This window comes from Cavia porcellus, unplaced genomic scaffold, assembly GCF_034190915.1.
Source record: "Cavia porcellus strain 051 isolate PalLab524CR breed Dunkin Hartley unplaced genomic scaffold, mCavPor4.1 scaffold_18, whole genome shotgun sequence".
Classification (NCBI taxonomy): domain Eukaryota; kingdom Metazoa; phylum Chordata; class Mammalia; order Rodentia; family Caviidae; genus Cavia; species Cavia porcellus.
In genome coordinates, this window is record NW_026947501.1 from 23,346,676 (window position 1) to 23,362,992 (window position 16,317).

Here is a 16,317-nt window from a genome sequence, read left to right on the forward strand (position 1 = left end):
TCCATCTGCTCTCCAACGAGGTTTGCAAGAGTAAACCTACCAGTAACAACACATTACATTTATTTAGTTCTTTATGTGTTTCAAACTTGATTTCTCATCTCTTTTCTCTTTAAATCTGTCCAAAGGTTGGCAAGAAAAGAGTATTAGCCTTAGTTCAGTTTCAGAAAATATAATTTAGCACAAGGCCAATAATGAGATTGAAACATATACAAACTTCGATCCTTGTCCAAGGGTCACAGCAGTGGTAGTAATAACAACACACAGCTACCGTCGTTTGAATCTGTGTCAGACATCCTAAGTACTTAATGGACAAGATTCTTCTGGACACATTTGGTGCCTGATTTTCATGCAGTATACATGCTGGCTGATGTCCCAGGGGTTAAATATCGATCAAGCACATCTGTCTAGGTCTATCTATAAGACAAAAACCTTGTAGCTTTCCTTGATCTCACTCTCCCTCACTTCCCATCCAATATAAATTTTATCAACAAAGTTCAAGTGATTTTTTTTTTTTTTTTTTTTTGTCTTTTTTCATTTTTATCGGTACTGGGGATCGAACTCACGACCGCCTGCTTGCAAGGCAGGTACTTATGCCGCTGAGCTAAATCTCCAGCCCCAGTTCAAGTGATTTTACAAAGCAAAAACTGGACTGGTATCTTTTATTTTATCGAATTATTATACAGCCTGTTGAAGTCAGTGTTTTTCTTACCCACCATACAGAATAGAAAACTGAGATTCTGGGAGTCAATGATTTATGCAACTTCAAGAGGCCCGTAAGTAGTGGAGCTTGGACTTGAACATAAATCCATTCAGAGTCAAACCTGTCTTATCAGAGCCCAAATTCTGGGTTACAACTATCTTTTGTTAAAGATGTATCAGGCTCCAGACTCTGTGTTACGCTCCGCCTTCCTGATCTCTTTTATCTTCCCAACATAACACCTTTTAAGCTAGTGCTCTCGTGGCATATTGTTATCCCACTTTCACATGCGAGGCACTCAAGGAAGATCATGGAACCTGCCCTTCATGGACTACTCAAGAATGACCCGACCCAAACTACTTGATTCTAAACTCTGAGTTATTACTCTATGCATTAAATGGTCCCAAAACTAGGGTTTTCAGAAAATGCAAAGATTCACCAAAGATCATAGGTTAGGTGGGTAAAAGGCCAGGACTAAGATCCAACTCTTCACATTAGCTTATACCATAAGCCTGTGGAGATGCTGGCCTCCTACGGGCCAGTTACACCTTTCCCTCCCCCTCTGACCTCACCCCAACCTCACACACAGTGTTTCCTCTCCATCCAGTGATTTAGCTATAGTGCTGTATCTTCCCCCAGTACTGTGTCTGCACCTTCTCATGGCTACTGTTGCCTGGCAGGAAGGGGGTCCTCTACCTCCTCACTCCTACAGCCCTGACCTGCTGGGGATCTGCAGTCTGCTGCAGTTCAGACAGATGACCCTGTAGTCTGGGCTGCTGCTAAGTAAGGCAAACTCCCCTCCCTGCCCACCCATGAATTCAGTACCATTATGACTTCCTACCTTTTGAAAACAGACATTTCAAACTAAAAGGAGACACAATCTCAGACAATCCTACCCATCCCCCTTACTGATAAATTTTACTCTATGGGCTGTAATGCATCCCTTCCAGATGTTTTAAATTAAGATTGAGAAAGTGGTGTTTTTACCCGATTGAATCACGGCATTTGGCTGACAGTTTTTTGGCCCTTTATGCACTCCTTAAATTTATCTGCTAATTGCAGATATTTTCAGAGAATTAGAGCGTGTGGGTTTATTACGGTAAAACCCACTATTGTGTCTTTGTGTCAAAGATTCACGAGTATCTTTTTTACCGACCCTAGGTTAAATGTTGAGTAGGTTCAAAAATACGATTTAAACTCAAGAATTTACATGAGTGAAAATGTTGGGTATGTGTTTGGGAAAACAGGGTCAGGATACATCCAATAGCTTAGTTTTTATTCTAAGACTATTATGAAATCTTTAGTTGTGCGTGCTAAAATTATTTATTAAGAGATGTCAAATGACTGGGGAAAACAAAACAGCTTTGTGTCATTCTAATAACACTGTTGCTGAGGTTCTTCCTCTGAGTTCATTCAGTTTCTTCAGATGTAAGATATTTGGAGTCTTACATCTAAGGATATATCAAAAGGGGTGGTTGTGTCCCCTCAGTCACAGTAACCATGGCCAAGGTGGCCATGAGGAATAAAAGCCCAACAGCAGCACACTGAGGGATGATTGGGGGGCCAGTCTTCACTCAAGTAGGGTAACTGTCACCTGGGAGATGAGTTGTTTTGTACCAGTACCCTGGCAAGCCTATGTTCAGGGATATTGCTACAGGCTTAAGAGTCTAGAAAGACTGGATAGACCACTAAAAATGGAAAGGATGGAGATGCCAGCAGGGAAAAATTAGTGCTCTGGAGATAATCATGGCATTCCTTTTGCTAAGTCAGAGTGACAATGAAGGAGAAGCAGGTGCACAGTACTGATGCTAGGTGCCCAAAGCCAGATGTGTGAGGACCACTGACTCCAACAGAGATGTGCAAGAGAAGTCAAGTCCAGAACATTCGTGCTGCTATCTGATAGACTCGGTCACAGGCAAGGATTACATCTTTTATGTGATTGAATTATGCATATATATGTTTTAAGCTGAAGAAGCCAAAGAAAGAAATGCTACTTACTTGTACCTTTCAGGAATATAGAGTTACCTAAAGAACATGTTTGTGAGGGCACTTAATTTAATAACTTCTAATGTTTTGTCATCTACACATCGGATAGAGGTTTTTCTTAAGCTTGTTATTCATTTCCTTTTACAATGCTTCTGTATGAGGATGCCCAGAATTTCCTCGGAATGGGTAAATATTATCTTTTCTGAGAAACTGGTTTGTTTTTATTCCAAAGATTGAGAAATTCATAAATGTTGTCTGTCCTTTTCACTTGCTACTAGAAAGCTTAGAACTAAGTTCACGCCTAGTAAAAAATAAGCTCCTCATAGCATATTTTTGATGTAGCATTCTCATTCCTTGCATCACCTTTCTGTTGTTTGCCCTTGAATCTATATTTTGTTATAATTTATAGCATTTTTTACTTTATGGCATATGTGTTACTTAAACTGAACAAGAAGTATATCGAATTGTTTCCCAGTGCTAAAAGATGATTTCTCCTTTTGCAGACTTTAAGGTGTATAATTTCATCATTAGTTGCATTACCAAATACCCTTTCATGAATAAAGAAATGATTTCCGTTAGCCCCTTAAACCATCTCAAATTTCAAATGAAAGCCCAAGAAAAGACACCTCATTTGATTTGTAAGTTAACTCAATCTCCCATATTTGTTTAAAATATCTGCTTCAAATTTTATAGTAAGTATGTAACGAGAGGAAGAATTTATAAATGGTGGAGAGAAACAAATTCTATCGGTCAAATACCATGCTCTGCCCAGCCTTCATGAGTCACTTCCTGTGAGGTGATAGGGTTTCCCCAGACTCCCACTTTGTCCTACCAGATGAATTTGTAGATGAGAATACATTTCAGTTGAAGTGAGGTTCAGAGAATCCTTCTAAAGAGTGAGGGACAACATGGCAGGCTACAAAGCCCACTTTCCAGACTCTGCAAGCAACGAATGAGCTCTGAGAAACCTGACTATGCAGCACCGATGGCAAGCTGGCCATTTCCACCCATCCACTGTGACTTCCGTTTCTACTTTGGGAGCTCTTTCGGTGTCAGCTGGCACATTGTGTATTGCTACTTTTTCATCTTTTCTCTCGCGAGTCCATACCTGGGCCTAAACTGCCCCTGAGCCGTTCCTCCCCATTTGACGCTGGTCTCAGCTCCTGCCTTCTTTGAGAAGCCCTTTGCAGTACAGCTGCCCCGGAATCTCTCTCCCATGAACTTCATAGCTTCTACTACACCTTCTTTGCTTGCTCCCACCACATATGATTAGCCACTATTATTTATCATGTCACACAGAAGGCACATTTTTGCAGCTCTGCATTAAACCTCTCTAAATCTAGGACTGGTAAATCATTGGCTCTTGTATCCCCTGGGAGATAAATGAGCGAACTAGTCTTAGGGCTTTTCAAGGACACAACAGTGCATAACATAATCTGGCTTCTTAACTGTTTGCCATCCGTGATGATAGTACAGATCTTACTCTCCCTCCAAGCCCCACTGCACCTATTGTTCTTGAACTTTCCTATCGCAGTAGCTGAAAGCACTGTTTTAATGGTCTTTTAACAAAATAAGCTGGATGTTGACTAGATTATTTTTTTCTCCTTTTAGATTTTGAAGAAATCGTGCATTGAAATTCTAGCAGCTGAGCCATCCACCATATGTGCAGGAGGTAAGTCAAAGTCAAGTGCTAATTGCTTTCGTGCACTTGATGATATTCTGAGTTCAAATCACATTTCCTTCATTGCAGGGGGAATGAGAGAGGCAGGGCAGAAAGAGAGTGGATGGGAAAAGGAGCAAAAATTGCTAACTAAATTTGCTTCTAGGGGAAAAAAAAGAGAAAGAAACAATGTTAGCTGTTTGAAAAAGTTTGTCCCAATTGCCTCCTTTTATGGGACCTACTTACAAAGAAATTGCCAGAATACTGGATTGTCATACCAATACTAAAAAGTGATCACTACCACCACCCTGCTTTTGGATACAAATAGAATCATCCTACGTCTTCCCAAAAGCCTACAGATACCAGATGACCATAGTGGCCACAGACCACCAGGACCACAGACTGCCCCATAGGCTTGCAGTATGGTTGGTACTGGCCTTGCTCCATAAGTAATATATTGTTCCTAATTGTTCAGTCTACCAACCTCATAAAGTCATGACCTTCAGCTTCAGTTGTCCTTGTCATTATTACAAATAGTCTCCATTATACAAAGAAGGCCTCTGTGAGTCATAATTTAAAAAGAGGGTCTTTAATCTTGTTTCATATTGTAATGAGCGTCTAAAACTTAAACCATGCTGCTTTCTTCAGATAATTCTGCAGATTTCCCATTACTTTTCTTTCATTCATGTAAAACATATTTTTTTAAAAAGCTACTGCACACCAGACACTATACTGAGTGCTGGAGTTAGGAAAAAGATAAACTCTGAGTGAGTCCTTTTGCTGCCTAGAGTCAGTCACTGTTGAGAGTACCCTGTTGACACCACCTTTCTAGTACCCCCAAATACCAAGAACCAGTCATTTGTTACCAGCAAAAAATATATTATGCAATCCTGATAAGTCAGTAAGCATTGAAGGAAGAACTTTTGGGGCTTTCGGTGTCTTTGGCATACTTTACTGTCATAAATAAGAGAATTTCTTGGAAATTTCTTTCTTGTTTCTCGGCTATATTTTAGAACAACTGAAAGACTTGCAAGAAATTAGACACTAATAATCCATGTCAATATCAAAACATTATATATATATATATATACATGTGTTATCAATACTTTGTATCTAATTACATTGATATATACATGCATACATAAATACATATACACACTTGCATATAAAGTTACCAAAACATTTGGTGACTATTCAGAAATGTGTGTTCATTTCCTCACCAAAAACAATAAAAAAACTACCTACTGATGTTTAAATAAATAGTTTTCTGGCAATACAGACATTATAGGGGCAAATGTATTTGCCACAAGGATTGAACTAGAGAATCTCTTAAAGAAAAAATAATTTAAACCTCTATAAATTTGACAGAAACTTATGAGCATCTGAGCACAGTGGCAGAGCCTTATCAGGACCTGTGCATTGAGGTGTGGATATAATTTACAATCAAAGGAATCCATCATTTGATATGGCTGAGTGAAATATGTACCCAGCTATTTCAGGGAATATAACTAGGGCCAGAAGTTCAAAGGTTAAAAGAGACCTTGAGGCCATTTGCAGACTGGAGGTAGAAAGAACAAAGCCACACCAGCAAGCAAGTCCAGTCTGGGCACCTGTGCCATGTGCAGGCCCCCAGTGGACTGGAACAGACAGACCCCAGCCCCTTCTGGCACATGGGCTGGCAAACAAGAAGTACCAGTCCCCACCCACACTCCCCTCCGCTGTAAACAACAGGCTTATCCAGAGAAACACAGGCTGTGATGATAGCACAATTGAATGCCTGTGGTGATTTGGTGTTTCACTAACATTGCAGGTCTATGGCCAGTGGTCTGATCATAGGTTCAGAGATAGAAGTACACAGTTACACCTAGGGGGATCTCCTTCTAAGGATTGTAGCCATTGTGATTCCTTATAGTCTTGTTTTGAAGTCTTATATGGTTTCCATTGTTTTGTTGGGTTGGATTTTGCTCTCTTTTGTTTGTTTTGATTATGTTGAATTCTATAGTAGGAGCAGCTGTTTCAAAGATAGCAAGATATATTATGGTAGAACTTTTGAATTTACTAGTGGCTTGTTTTGAAGTCCTTTATTAAATTTATTGTTTTGTTTTTATTGCTTATATTCTGTTCTGTTCTGTTTGATTTTTACTATGTATGTCCAAAGTCATCTGCCACTGTTTTGAAGGCATCAAAAGGCATTATGGTAGCTATTGCTGATTTTGTAATGTTTTGAAGTCCTGTATGTATCTTTTATACTGGTTTGTTTTGATTGGTTTTATTCTGTTTTATCCTCTTTGAAATTAAAAAATAAAATAAAAGAGACACTGAAAAACAGGCGAGTCCAAAAGGAGGTGCTTGGTTCAGTTTAAAATAGATCACCTCAGGGCTTATTGTGCTTCTGGTAGGGTATACGGGTGGATTATTTAGATTAATTTAATTTTGTATAGTGTGTGTGTGTGTGTGTAAACTTTATAGTTCCCTAATAGTAAAGCATTTAGAAAACAAGTTGTGATTGTCCTATTCATGATGAAAACTCAGGCATTCTGTTTAGTGATTTTTCCGGATATGTTGTAATCCTGTAATGCACCTTTCAGAAAGTCTGAAAACAATGAGCACAATTTCTAGCTCACTAGCATAATCAGTTCACTCCCTTCATGCTTCTTAAAGACACAAAAGGAATATTATTTCTCTGTACTCTGCAGATTGTCTGGTACTTAACAAGTGGTCAGTAAAAGTGGACTGAATGTCCTGATTCCTGTATTCCTTCAAAACAGTGACCTTGACTCTTTTTCTTTTCTGACTTGTGTTAATTCCTTACATTAACCATATGAGGTTAATGTACCTTTGTGCTGCCTAATTAAAATAAAACACAATTAGAATTTAGTAACCAAAGATAGAAAAAAATATTGTAACCACGCAGTAGAAAGATGCCTTCCTCAATAATCCTAGACTCAACAAGTAAACCAAAATCTCCTCCACTTACCATTGATACTCAAGACAATAAAAACATATGATATGTAAAGTTAACAAACATGGCACAGAAATATCAAAACCAACACTTGATCCTAGCAAATTCAGATTCTTAGTATATTTCTTGTCAAATGAAAACTAATAAAAATTAGTGAAAGATTTTTTTAAAACCTAAGGAAAAGAAGATAAAATGCATTAATAAATTTAAACAAATCAAAGCAGTTCATCTGATAAAGAGCTATTGCTTCCAAGGGCTATTGCTTTAGTAGAATCAATACATAGACAAATTACTGATGAATCCAACCTAAGAGATCTTTCTTTTAATATTTAAAAAATGTGTAGTTTCACATATTTATAGACAAATGATATTTTTTGTTTCAAAGCAAAGTATCCAATTATATTTCCTTTATTTCTCTATGAATACACAGCACAGGAAGCAGTGATGGGAGCTAGTCCTAGGTTTTGAAAAAGGCAAGATCCTCCTTAAATCAAAACCTTAAGGATCATAACGTACTAATTGCAGAATAACTTTACTAAGAAGAAAGTGAAATGTTCAAAGACAGCCTTGCATCAGAAGTTCTTCCGCAGACTCCCCTCACAGTCTGCTTTGGATGATTCTCTGGAGCACGCATGGCCTCATGAAGAGCTGGAGCCCGTTTCCTCCCCCATGGCTCTGAGTGCCTATGGGATAGAGTGAGCCATGATCCCTATGATTTTCATTAGGCTACTTGAGGATCTAGGGCTTACCAGGAATGTAAATAAAAGTGCTTCCAAATGCATAAACTGTTGTACAAAATGAGATGGCGTTATTGTCGTCAGCATCATTTTAATGAAGATTAAAGGTCAGTGTTGAATCATGAGGCCAATAATGTCATATCTGGATGAGAAATGCATGCTTGCGTGTTTCTCCCCTGAAAGACATTTGGGGAGGATATTGATAGAGTTTGGAGACTCTGCAAAGTAACTAACTCAGTATGTGTTGAGGAAGAAAGTAAATAAGGAAATAACTGTCCCCATTTCTAAATTATAATGGTCAGACCAAGCTCTAGAATGATCTAGGAAGAAGACAGACTTCTTTTTCATCAAAAACATTGTCTCTGAGATCTGTCCCCTCATGTTGTGATTTACTTTCCTTCCCTGGCCCCCAGAGCACCCCTTTACTCCCTTCCTATGCCAACTGGAGGACCCCACCTGCTCAAGGCGTTCTACGCTGATTGCATTTCCCCAAGCCAGTGACTTCAGCTGGCTCTCACCACAACTCTACACCAGCAATGGTTCTGATGGCCAGCTGAGCTCTACAAGAGGCAGTGAGATAGTGCCCTGGGTGGACAGCAAAACATAAAGTCATACACAAGTCTTTCTATATGTTAGATTGCAAGGAAGGTAGAATTTAATGAGACGGACAGAAAATGTTGAACTCAGTCTCAAATAGCCAGTTTCACATACAAGAGGATTTAGGGAAACTTTACTTAGGAACAGTTTGTGTAGGGAGAAGAAAAACATGAGGATAATGATGGCTATCTTAGTAGCTGGCAAGCATGCTTGCTACAATACTTGCTGATACCTCTATAGCCATCCAGGTACAGGTCAAGAGAGCTGATATTCCTTCTATCCCACATTCAGACCGTGGTGTAAAGTCCCACATTTTAAGAACTGGAGTGATAAAGGCATGCCCATAGGAGAAAAAGTGATGAATCTGGAAACCATTTTAGTAATTCATTCACAGATCCTTTATTTCCCTTCCTTTCTGCCTCTCCTTTTTATCTTTTCTTCTTCCTTTCTTTCCTTCCTTCCTTCTTTCCATCCTTCATTTGCTTTTTTCCTTGTCTTTCTCTTGTCTTTTCTTTCTTTGCCTTTCCTTCCTTTCTCTTCCCATCAATTATTAGTATCAACTATGTACCACACAATGCAAAATCTGTAAGTGCAAAAATTTATATGGCTTGTTCCCAGTCTCTTATGAAACTCAGTCTGCTCAAAATGATAGTTTTGTTTGAATAAATTACAAAACTATGTATTGAGCACTATAACGAAGATATGCTCTGAGCAATGAGAAGATGCTTGCTGAAGAGAAAAGACTAAAATAGTGATTTAGACAAAGAATTGAGACAATCACAAATGTACCACCAGACATTTGATGGATTACCATATAAAAACGAATTTTGAGGCCTATACTGCATAGCTTCAGGAGGCTACTAAAGAGAATTTCAGTGTGTCACATTTTGGCTTATTATAATCAACTAAAGTTTTCTAACAATGGAGTGGGTGGCTTGAGGTCTCCACCCCTAGAAATTATGTGAACAGTGGTAGAATGACAATTTGTAATCAGATGCTATCTGGAGAAAACCTCCTCTGTGTCTGTTCTAACAACTTGAAGTGTCCAAAGATTTCATTCAGTTTGGACTAAGATATTAATGGCTGGTTATTTTTCAATGACTGAAAAAACAAATACCCCTGAGACTATTTTTCATTTTAAGAGAAAGTTCTACTAGAAAAAAACAGTGGAGAGAATATCTAATCAGCTCTGATCAAAAAGAATTCCATTCAGTGTCATTGGTGAAACTATCTAGGGAAAAGAAACCTTCCCAGAATGCCTCCACCCTTAGAGCTTTTGAAGTAGCAAGCTCTATCTGGTCCTCATAGACCTTTTTGATCCACACTGCTTTTTTAAAAATTAAATTTCTCTAAGTAGTGTTATAGATTATCTTCTCATTTTCCGTCCTCAGAAAATAAACAGGATCAGACCTCACTGGCACCTGAGACCACCTGTCTTTGCCCTTTACTCCCTTCCTATGCCAAGACGTATTATTTACATGTTAATTCCATTAGCTTCTACTGAGGTCAGCTCAGCACTGGGATAGGCACAGCCAAGCATTCAGGAAAAGATGGAAATACTAGCTCACGTCATCAGGATTCATAAACTGTACCTGAGAATAAAAGTAATAAAAAAAACATAATAAACTTATACTTTAAAGATACCTTTAAAGGATATATATCTTCAAAAGTTGAATCAAAGACAATTTGCCAGTACAAAACCCCTCCCTTTATAATGCACATTTTATATTATTGGTATATGTTTGCAATGCGTAATGATTACATTCTTTGTGGGGAGTTGATAGGTGTACTGAACACATCTTAATTCCCTTTTTTATCCCCTTTCCTTCCCCACATCTGGTCCCCTAACCTTTTGCAAAAGATCTCACTATTCCCTATTTATCTTTTATTCTGCTCTTTAATTACTTATGTTTTGTGTTTGTCATACCAGAGAAACTATGCAGTCTTTAAGCTTGTGTTTCTGATTTATTTTGCTTAAAGTTATGGTCTCAAGACACACCCATTTTCCTACAAGTGTCTGAAGTTTACACTAATTTATGACAGAGTGTATAAACACTCCATTGTGTATAAACACCATGCTTTCTTTATCCATTCATTTGCTGATGGGCATTTAGATTGCTTCCAAGATTTAGCTCTTATGGGCAGTGCTGCTGTAAACATGGGCATACTTGTATCACTGTAGTATGATGTTTTTAACTCTTTCAAGCAAATACCTAGGTTTCCCTAAAGCCTTACAATCCCTAAACATTTCTTGAAAGAGCTTTGTCATCAGTGTTCAAATTACCTAAAAGCATTGAACTGTACACGTTTTGAAAGGCAGGCCCAGGGCTTTGTTGACAAATGGAGTTAAAGCGTGCGTTCTTGTTCTAGGATGTCCTGGTCTACACTAGCAGATTCATTCAGCAGCATTTTGTTATGTAACTTTTTAGTTCAAAGAGCTGACATTACAGTCAGGCTGCTGGATCCAACGTTTGGGCTCTTCTGGAAACCAAACATGTGCACTAACACAGAAACTGTACCAAGGAGGCTGGCACGTGCCTCTGTTTCCCTTGCATCCCAGAGCATCCTCTCTTCCATCTTTTCTCCTGGCCTAGGGAATTGCATTGCCTGGTTTCCACCATGGCCATATCAGCGATTCTTGCTATCTTCCTGCCCAAACTCCTTGAGGCTGGGCCAAGCAGACATGCGTGCAGCTGCTTTTAGAGAGAATTCAGCAGCTGAATGCTGCAACGTAGTGTTAAAGAAGAGAGCTTGGCATGCAGCCTGCACTTTCAGAGTCTTCTCTTACTGTGATGATCTTTGAGTAAATGAGAAGTAGGCGCAGCAGCAAACAACTGGAATTGTCAAAAATGTGCACAACAGATGTCTGGATGTCTGGCTTTCAAACTGGAAACCAATTGGTTTCTATGAGTTTGACTGAGCAAATAAGATTCTTGCATAATGCTTAACACTTAATAAAATATATGTTGAACCTACTGGGTTATCAGCCACATGCTGGCAGGCACATAAACAAAAAGTACTAAAGCTATCTTTCTACCCAGTACCAATATTCAGGCATAAATCTTTATTATTCATAAGATTTATTGTACTGAAAAATATCATTCCATGACTTTAGTTACTGTAATTCAAAACTAAGGTACTGAACCCTTGAATACAAGTCTTAGTTTTGCTCTTTACTAATTATATGACTCAGGGTAAATCATAAAAATGCCATCACTTCAATTCCACTCTTTATACTTCTAAAAGCATCCCTTTCTTATTTATACTCTTCATGATATATGCAGTACCTCTAGGTTCTTTTTCTTATATCCCAGTCAGTGGCCAGTTTGTTCATTTTCTGCAAAATGCACAAACCTGCCTGAAACTAAAATGAACTTTTAAAAAGATCACAATTCCAACTTTTAAATTAGTCCGTCACAAGTCAATGAACATCCATTTTAGCATAAGTTAAAGGATAATGGCTGAGTCCTAAGAGCGTGGTATTTGGTGCCTAGCAGACCTGGATACTGGGTGCTGCTGCTGACAATTACTGTCTGTGTGACTGTGGACAAATTACACTACTTAACCACACGAAGGTCAGTCTCTCATTTGTACCTCCCTGGACTGTAGGAGGCGGAGATGACATCAGACATGTAAGCATTTAGCCCTGGGCCAGCATATAAGGGAGCAATTACCCACCAGTTATTATAATCTTGGCAAACACGACCTCTAAATTAGATTCTTGAGAATGAAAGTGACAGAGACTTGTAACATTTCAACTTTAAAAGAGGCACATATGCCTCTTCTCCAACAAAGCATTATGGTTTAAGACCCACTTTCACAAATGTTGCATTTTCTTTGTCTGACTTTTAGTCTAATGCCATTTTTTATGTTCCACATAATGTTATTATGTGGCCCCAATTTTTATACATACAAGGGCGATAAAATAAGACAGTAGAACATTGACCTCTAGATAGTATTACACTTAAGCATATTTCTAAGCAGTTAGCTAATTGATTAGTTGGTTTTATCCCTTGGCAGGGCTATGGTAAAGAATGGTGTTTTAACTTTGTATGGATTTTATTCATATGTTAATACACATGAACATACATTATCCAGTGTGAAATTAATATAAAGGTCTCTTTTCTATCCAGAGAGAAATGAATACTAAATTTAAAGGCTAATATGAGCTTAAGCAGGTCATGCTTGACAACTGGCCACTGATAAACAAGACTTGCAAGCCTTCTGTTCATTGCTCAGAACAACTAATTATCCCCACAATACAACTAGTATGCCAGCAGAAGTAGGAATACCACTGAACCAAAAGACTGTTTTTTTCTTTGGGGGGCAAGATAAAAGAACAACTCCTGATATTACATAATTGCACACCACAATGGTCACCACCAGTTGTGGATGCTGTAAGATGGTAGTTTCCAAAAATATGAGAAACCCTAGACTCCAAAGAAATCCTCCCAGGAGATTTCGGAATATGAAACAGATTTATGAAGAATTGAGTTGATTGAAAAGAAACCAAAGAACTACTCCCTGTGACTCCTTCTGGCAATTGTATTAAACCACTTGAATCTAGAAAATGGGTAAGATTTGGATGGATAAAGAGAAAGAAATTAGGCATTCTACGTAGGAGGATCCATAAGAACAAAAGTAGGAAAATGGAAATTTAGTGTAAGAAGTAATATGCCCTCCTCATAAACAGCAAGTGAGAATTGGTCAGCAAGGAATAGTATAGGAAACACACATGGTTATTTATTGTTTGCAACCTGATCTAGTTTTATGAGTATTTTAACCTTGGTAAAATAGTTACCAAATGCTCTAAATGAGGCAAATGGGAACTCTAAGGTTGATGGTCATATAACGAGTCCTGTTCTTCTTTTCAGAGTCATTTCAAGTTGTCGTGAGAGGAAATGGCTTCCGACATGCCCGAAACGTGGACAGGGTCCTCTGCAGCTTCAAAATCAATGACTCAGTCACACTCAGTAAGTCCTTGCAGAATTGATGGATTTCTTTAGCATGCTCGAAGGTCTAGAGCATTCCCAGCCTGTCTCCCAGCAAGGCACACACAGGAAAGTCACAGAGAAATGTCAGCAAGCCCTATGGTACCATGATTCCAATCAGAGTGCTCCTCTGGGTGGGCTCAGCCCTGAGGATGCCCAGTTTTGACCGCAGCGTCTGACCCTCAATGACCCCCACAACCTTCATGGTCACAAGCAGTAGCCCTGTGCTAGCCCATAGAAGGCAACAGGAAACTTGTTTCCTTGTCCCCTTGATTGTCCACCAAATTGACTCTGATTTGGTAGGGTTTGTGGAGCTTGAGGTTTCTTAAAGTATTGGAGAGTCTCACAGGTAAATGAAAAAGGGATGCTCTAAATGTATTAATCATGAATAAACCCAAAGCCCAACTATTAGGCTTGCATGTGTAGATTCTGGAACTGTCTTTTCAATCTGGATGGTTCTTGCTTGGAGCAGCCAAGAAACTCTCAGCGTGGTGAATACCTTACATAAAATACAGGAATATGGAAGCAAGACTAAGTGAATTTCGTGAGAAAAATGAATTGTCATAGTGTTGGAACCTCCTGGAGCGATTTGCAGCAGGCAAATTCCTAATTGAAAGACATGTGTGATTCATGAGGCTGTCCAGGCGGGGGGCTGAGTTTAAGAGGACAGGGGCCAGGAGCCCTGGTTATTATTTGCATCTGGCATCCACAGTGTGGAGAATTACTGACTCCATGTCTGCAATAATAAACAATAGCCGTGATGGCCCGTTTTCCACAGCACTCTGCACTCTCTGTGATTTATCATTTTACCACGGCCCTCCTGCTACGGAGAGGCAAGGATGACACGAATTCACTCACAAAGTTCTGCTCTCCTTCGAGCCCAATGAGTGGATTTTGACACCATTTTTTAAAAGAATAATTGAGAGATATGCGAGTTTATTTGTTCCTCCTCAATATCTTAAAATCTACTTGAATATCTAAAGAGAGAAAGGCAGTGGATCCTCACAAAACATCTGGAATTCCTGGTCTTGCCATAATACCAAACAAAAATGGAAACATGCAGTTAGTTTTCTTAAAATTTGGAAAGTTCTCATATCCTAAAGGTGCACGCTATTTGAAAACATTTGGAAATGTTCCTGTGTAATCTCTGTGTGAAAGTTGGACGCGTACTCCCTACAGAATTCTTTCTTCCTCCTTTTCAGTTGTGATGTCATTTCAGTCTGTATTCCCTCTCCTGAACCAAAATCCCAAGTCTAATCAGAAACTCCTGAGGGCTTAATTTGCTTTGCAGGCAAGGTAGCTTTCAAACCCAGCCTGTGTGAAGATCGATGGAAATGCTGAAGGGAGAGACAGCCAGCACCACAGGCAGTTGCTAGAAGGATTACGTAAGGCCCTGTGGCATGCAGATGAGCTGTGGGTTTGCAGAGTGATGTTGTAAAGGCCTATTTTGCAATTTTTCTGTGCAATTTTATTTCTTTGAAAACCAGCTAGTCCTCTTTCTCCCTTCTGTCTTCCTTTCACAATATATGCTTACCAACATATGCACTATCTTTACCTCATTCATACTCAAAGGAAATAAAGGCTACAAGGTTAAAGAGCTGGCTTAAACCACAAGCCTCATGATGCTTCCAGCAAGGTTCTGTTCATAGAAGACCAAGGCAGTGAATTCATCCTACTGTATGCTACCCACTATACTCCTAAACTCTAAAACTAGTTATTAAAAATATCCTAACAAAGGGAGAAAGCAACAATTTGAGGAAAACTCTTAGCCTTCATTTGTTAATTCATTTATTCAATTTCCATTCAATAAATAATATGGCTAAGAAGCCAAGGATAACAGAAATATACGAATAAATTTTAAAATGCAGCATATTTATAGTTCCATTTTTTTATCGATCTGATGGATAGAGTAATCTTTGCTGATGCCTTCCTGTAAAATAAAACACATTTAGTCTATTATCCTTCCCAGCTTTCTTTCCTATCTGCATCCCAAGTCCTAAGATGTCTGTTTTTGTTTTCATGTTTGTTTTCTTAAGATTTTTCCTAAGTGTTGCATTACATTGTATAACTATATATATATGCTGTTATTAATCAGAAAAGACTAATTGAAGATCCATTAACAAAGCTAAAGTAGCTATAACGATAGCTACTTCAAACGTGATACGAGTCTTTTACAAATAATACAGTAGTAAGTTATATGAGGCAAAAACATCTAAAGGAACAAATTGAAAAATTGTAATTTTAGTGGGTGACATGAATATGATTATCCAAGTCTTTCAGTGAGCTTATTAACAAAATTAAAGTTATAAAGAACAATATATATATATAATACCTTTAAAAAAAGACTATGAACAGCGTTACAGGTTTATCACACTAAGATACAAATGAAGTACCAATATATTAGGGTTAAAAATTAAAATTGGCCAGGTATAATAGCACATACCTGTAAACCCAGCACTCTGAGAAACTAGGCAGGCGGATCCCAAATTTAAACCCCGCTTGGGTAACTTCATGACTTATTGGAACCTGTCTCAAAGCTGAAAGGGCTGAGGATGTAGCTCAGTGTGAAGTCCTGAGTTAATCCCCAGTACCATTTGAGAAGGGGGGAAATAAAATTTGTTTAGAAACATTCTGATGAGGAATATAACCAGAAAACAAAAATGATAGGCTTATACCTACTCTTCTCG

The 16,317-nt window shown here is 38.6% G+C and overlaps 1 protein-coding gene across 2 annotated transcripts in view; it reads left to right on the plus strand.

Annotated features, from left to right (window-relative positions):
* Positions 1 to 16,317, plus strand: part of Antxr1 (ANTXR cell adhesion molecule 1) — a 201,495-nt gene that overhangs the window by 71,805 nt on the left and 113,373 nt on the right. For both annotated transcript variants that reach the window (XM_063229544.1, XM_003469037.5), the window contains exons 9-10: positions 4,295 to 4,355; positions 13,514 to 13,612. In XM_063229544.1, the coding sequence (XP_063085614.1) occupies positions 4,295 to 4,355; positions 13,514 to 13,612 (160 nt within the window). The remainder of the gene's footprint in view (positions 1 to 4,294; positions 4,356 to 13,513; positions 13,613 to 16,317) is intronic.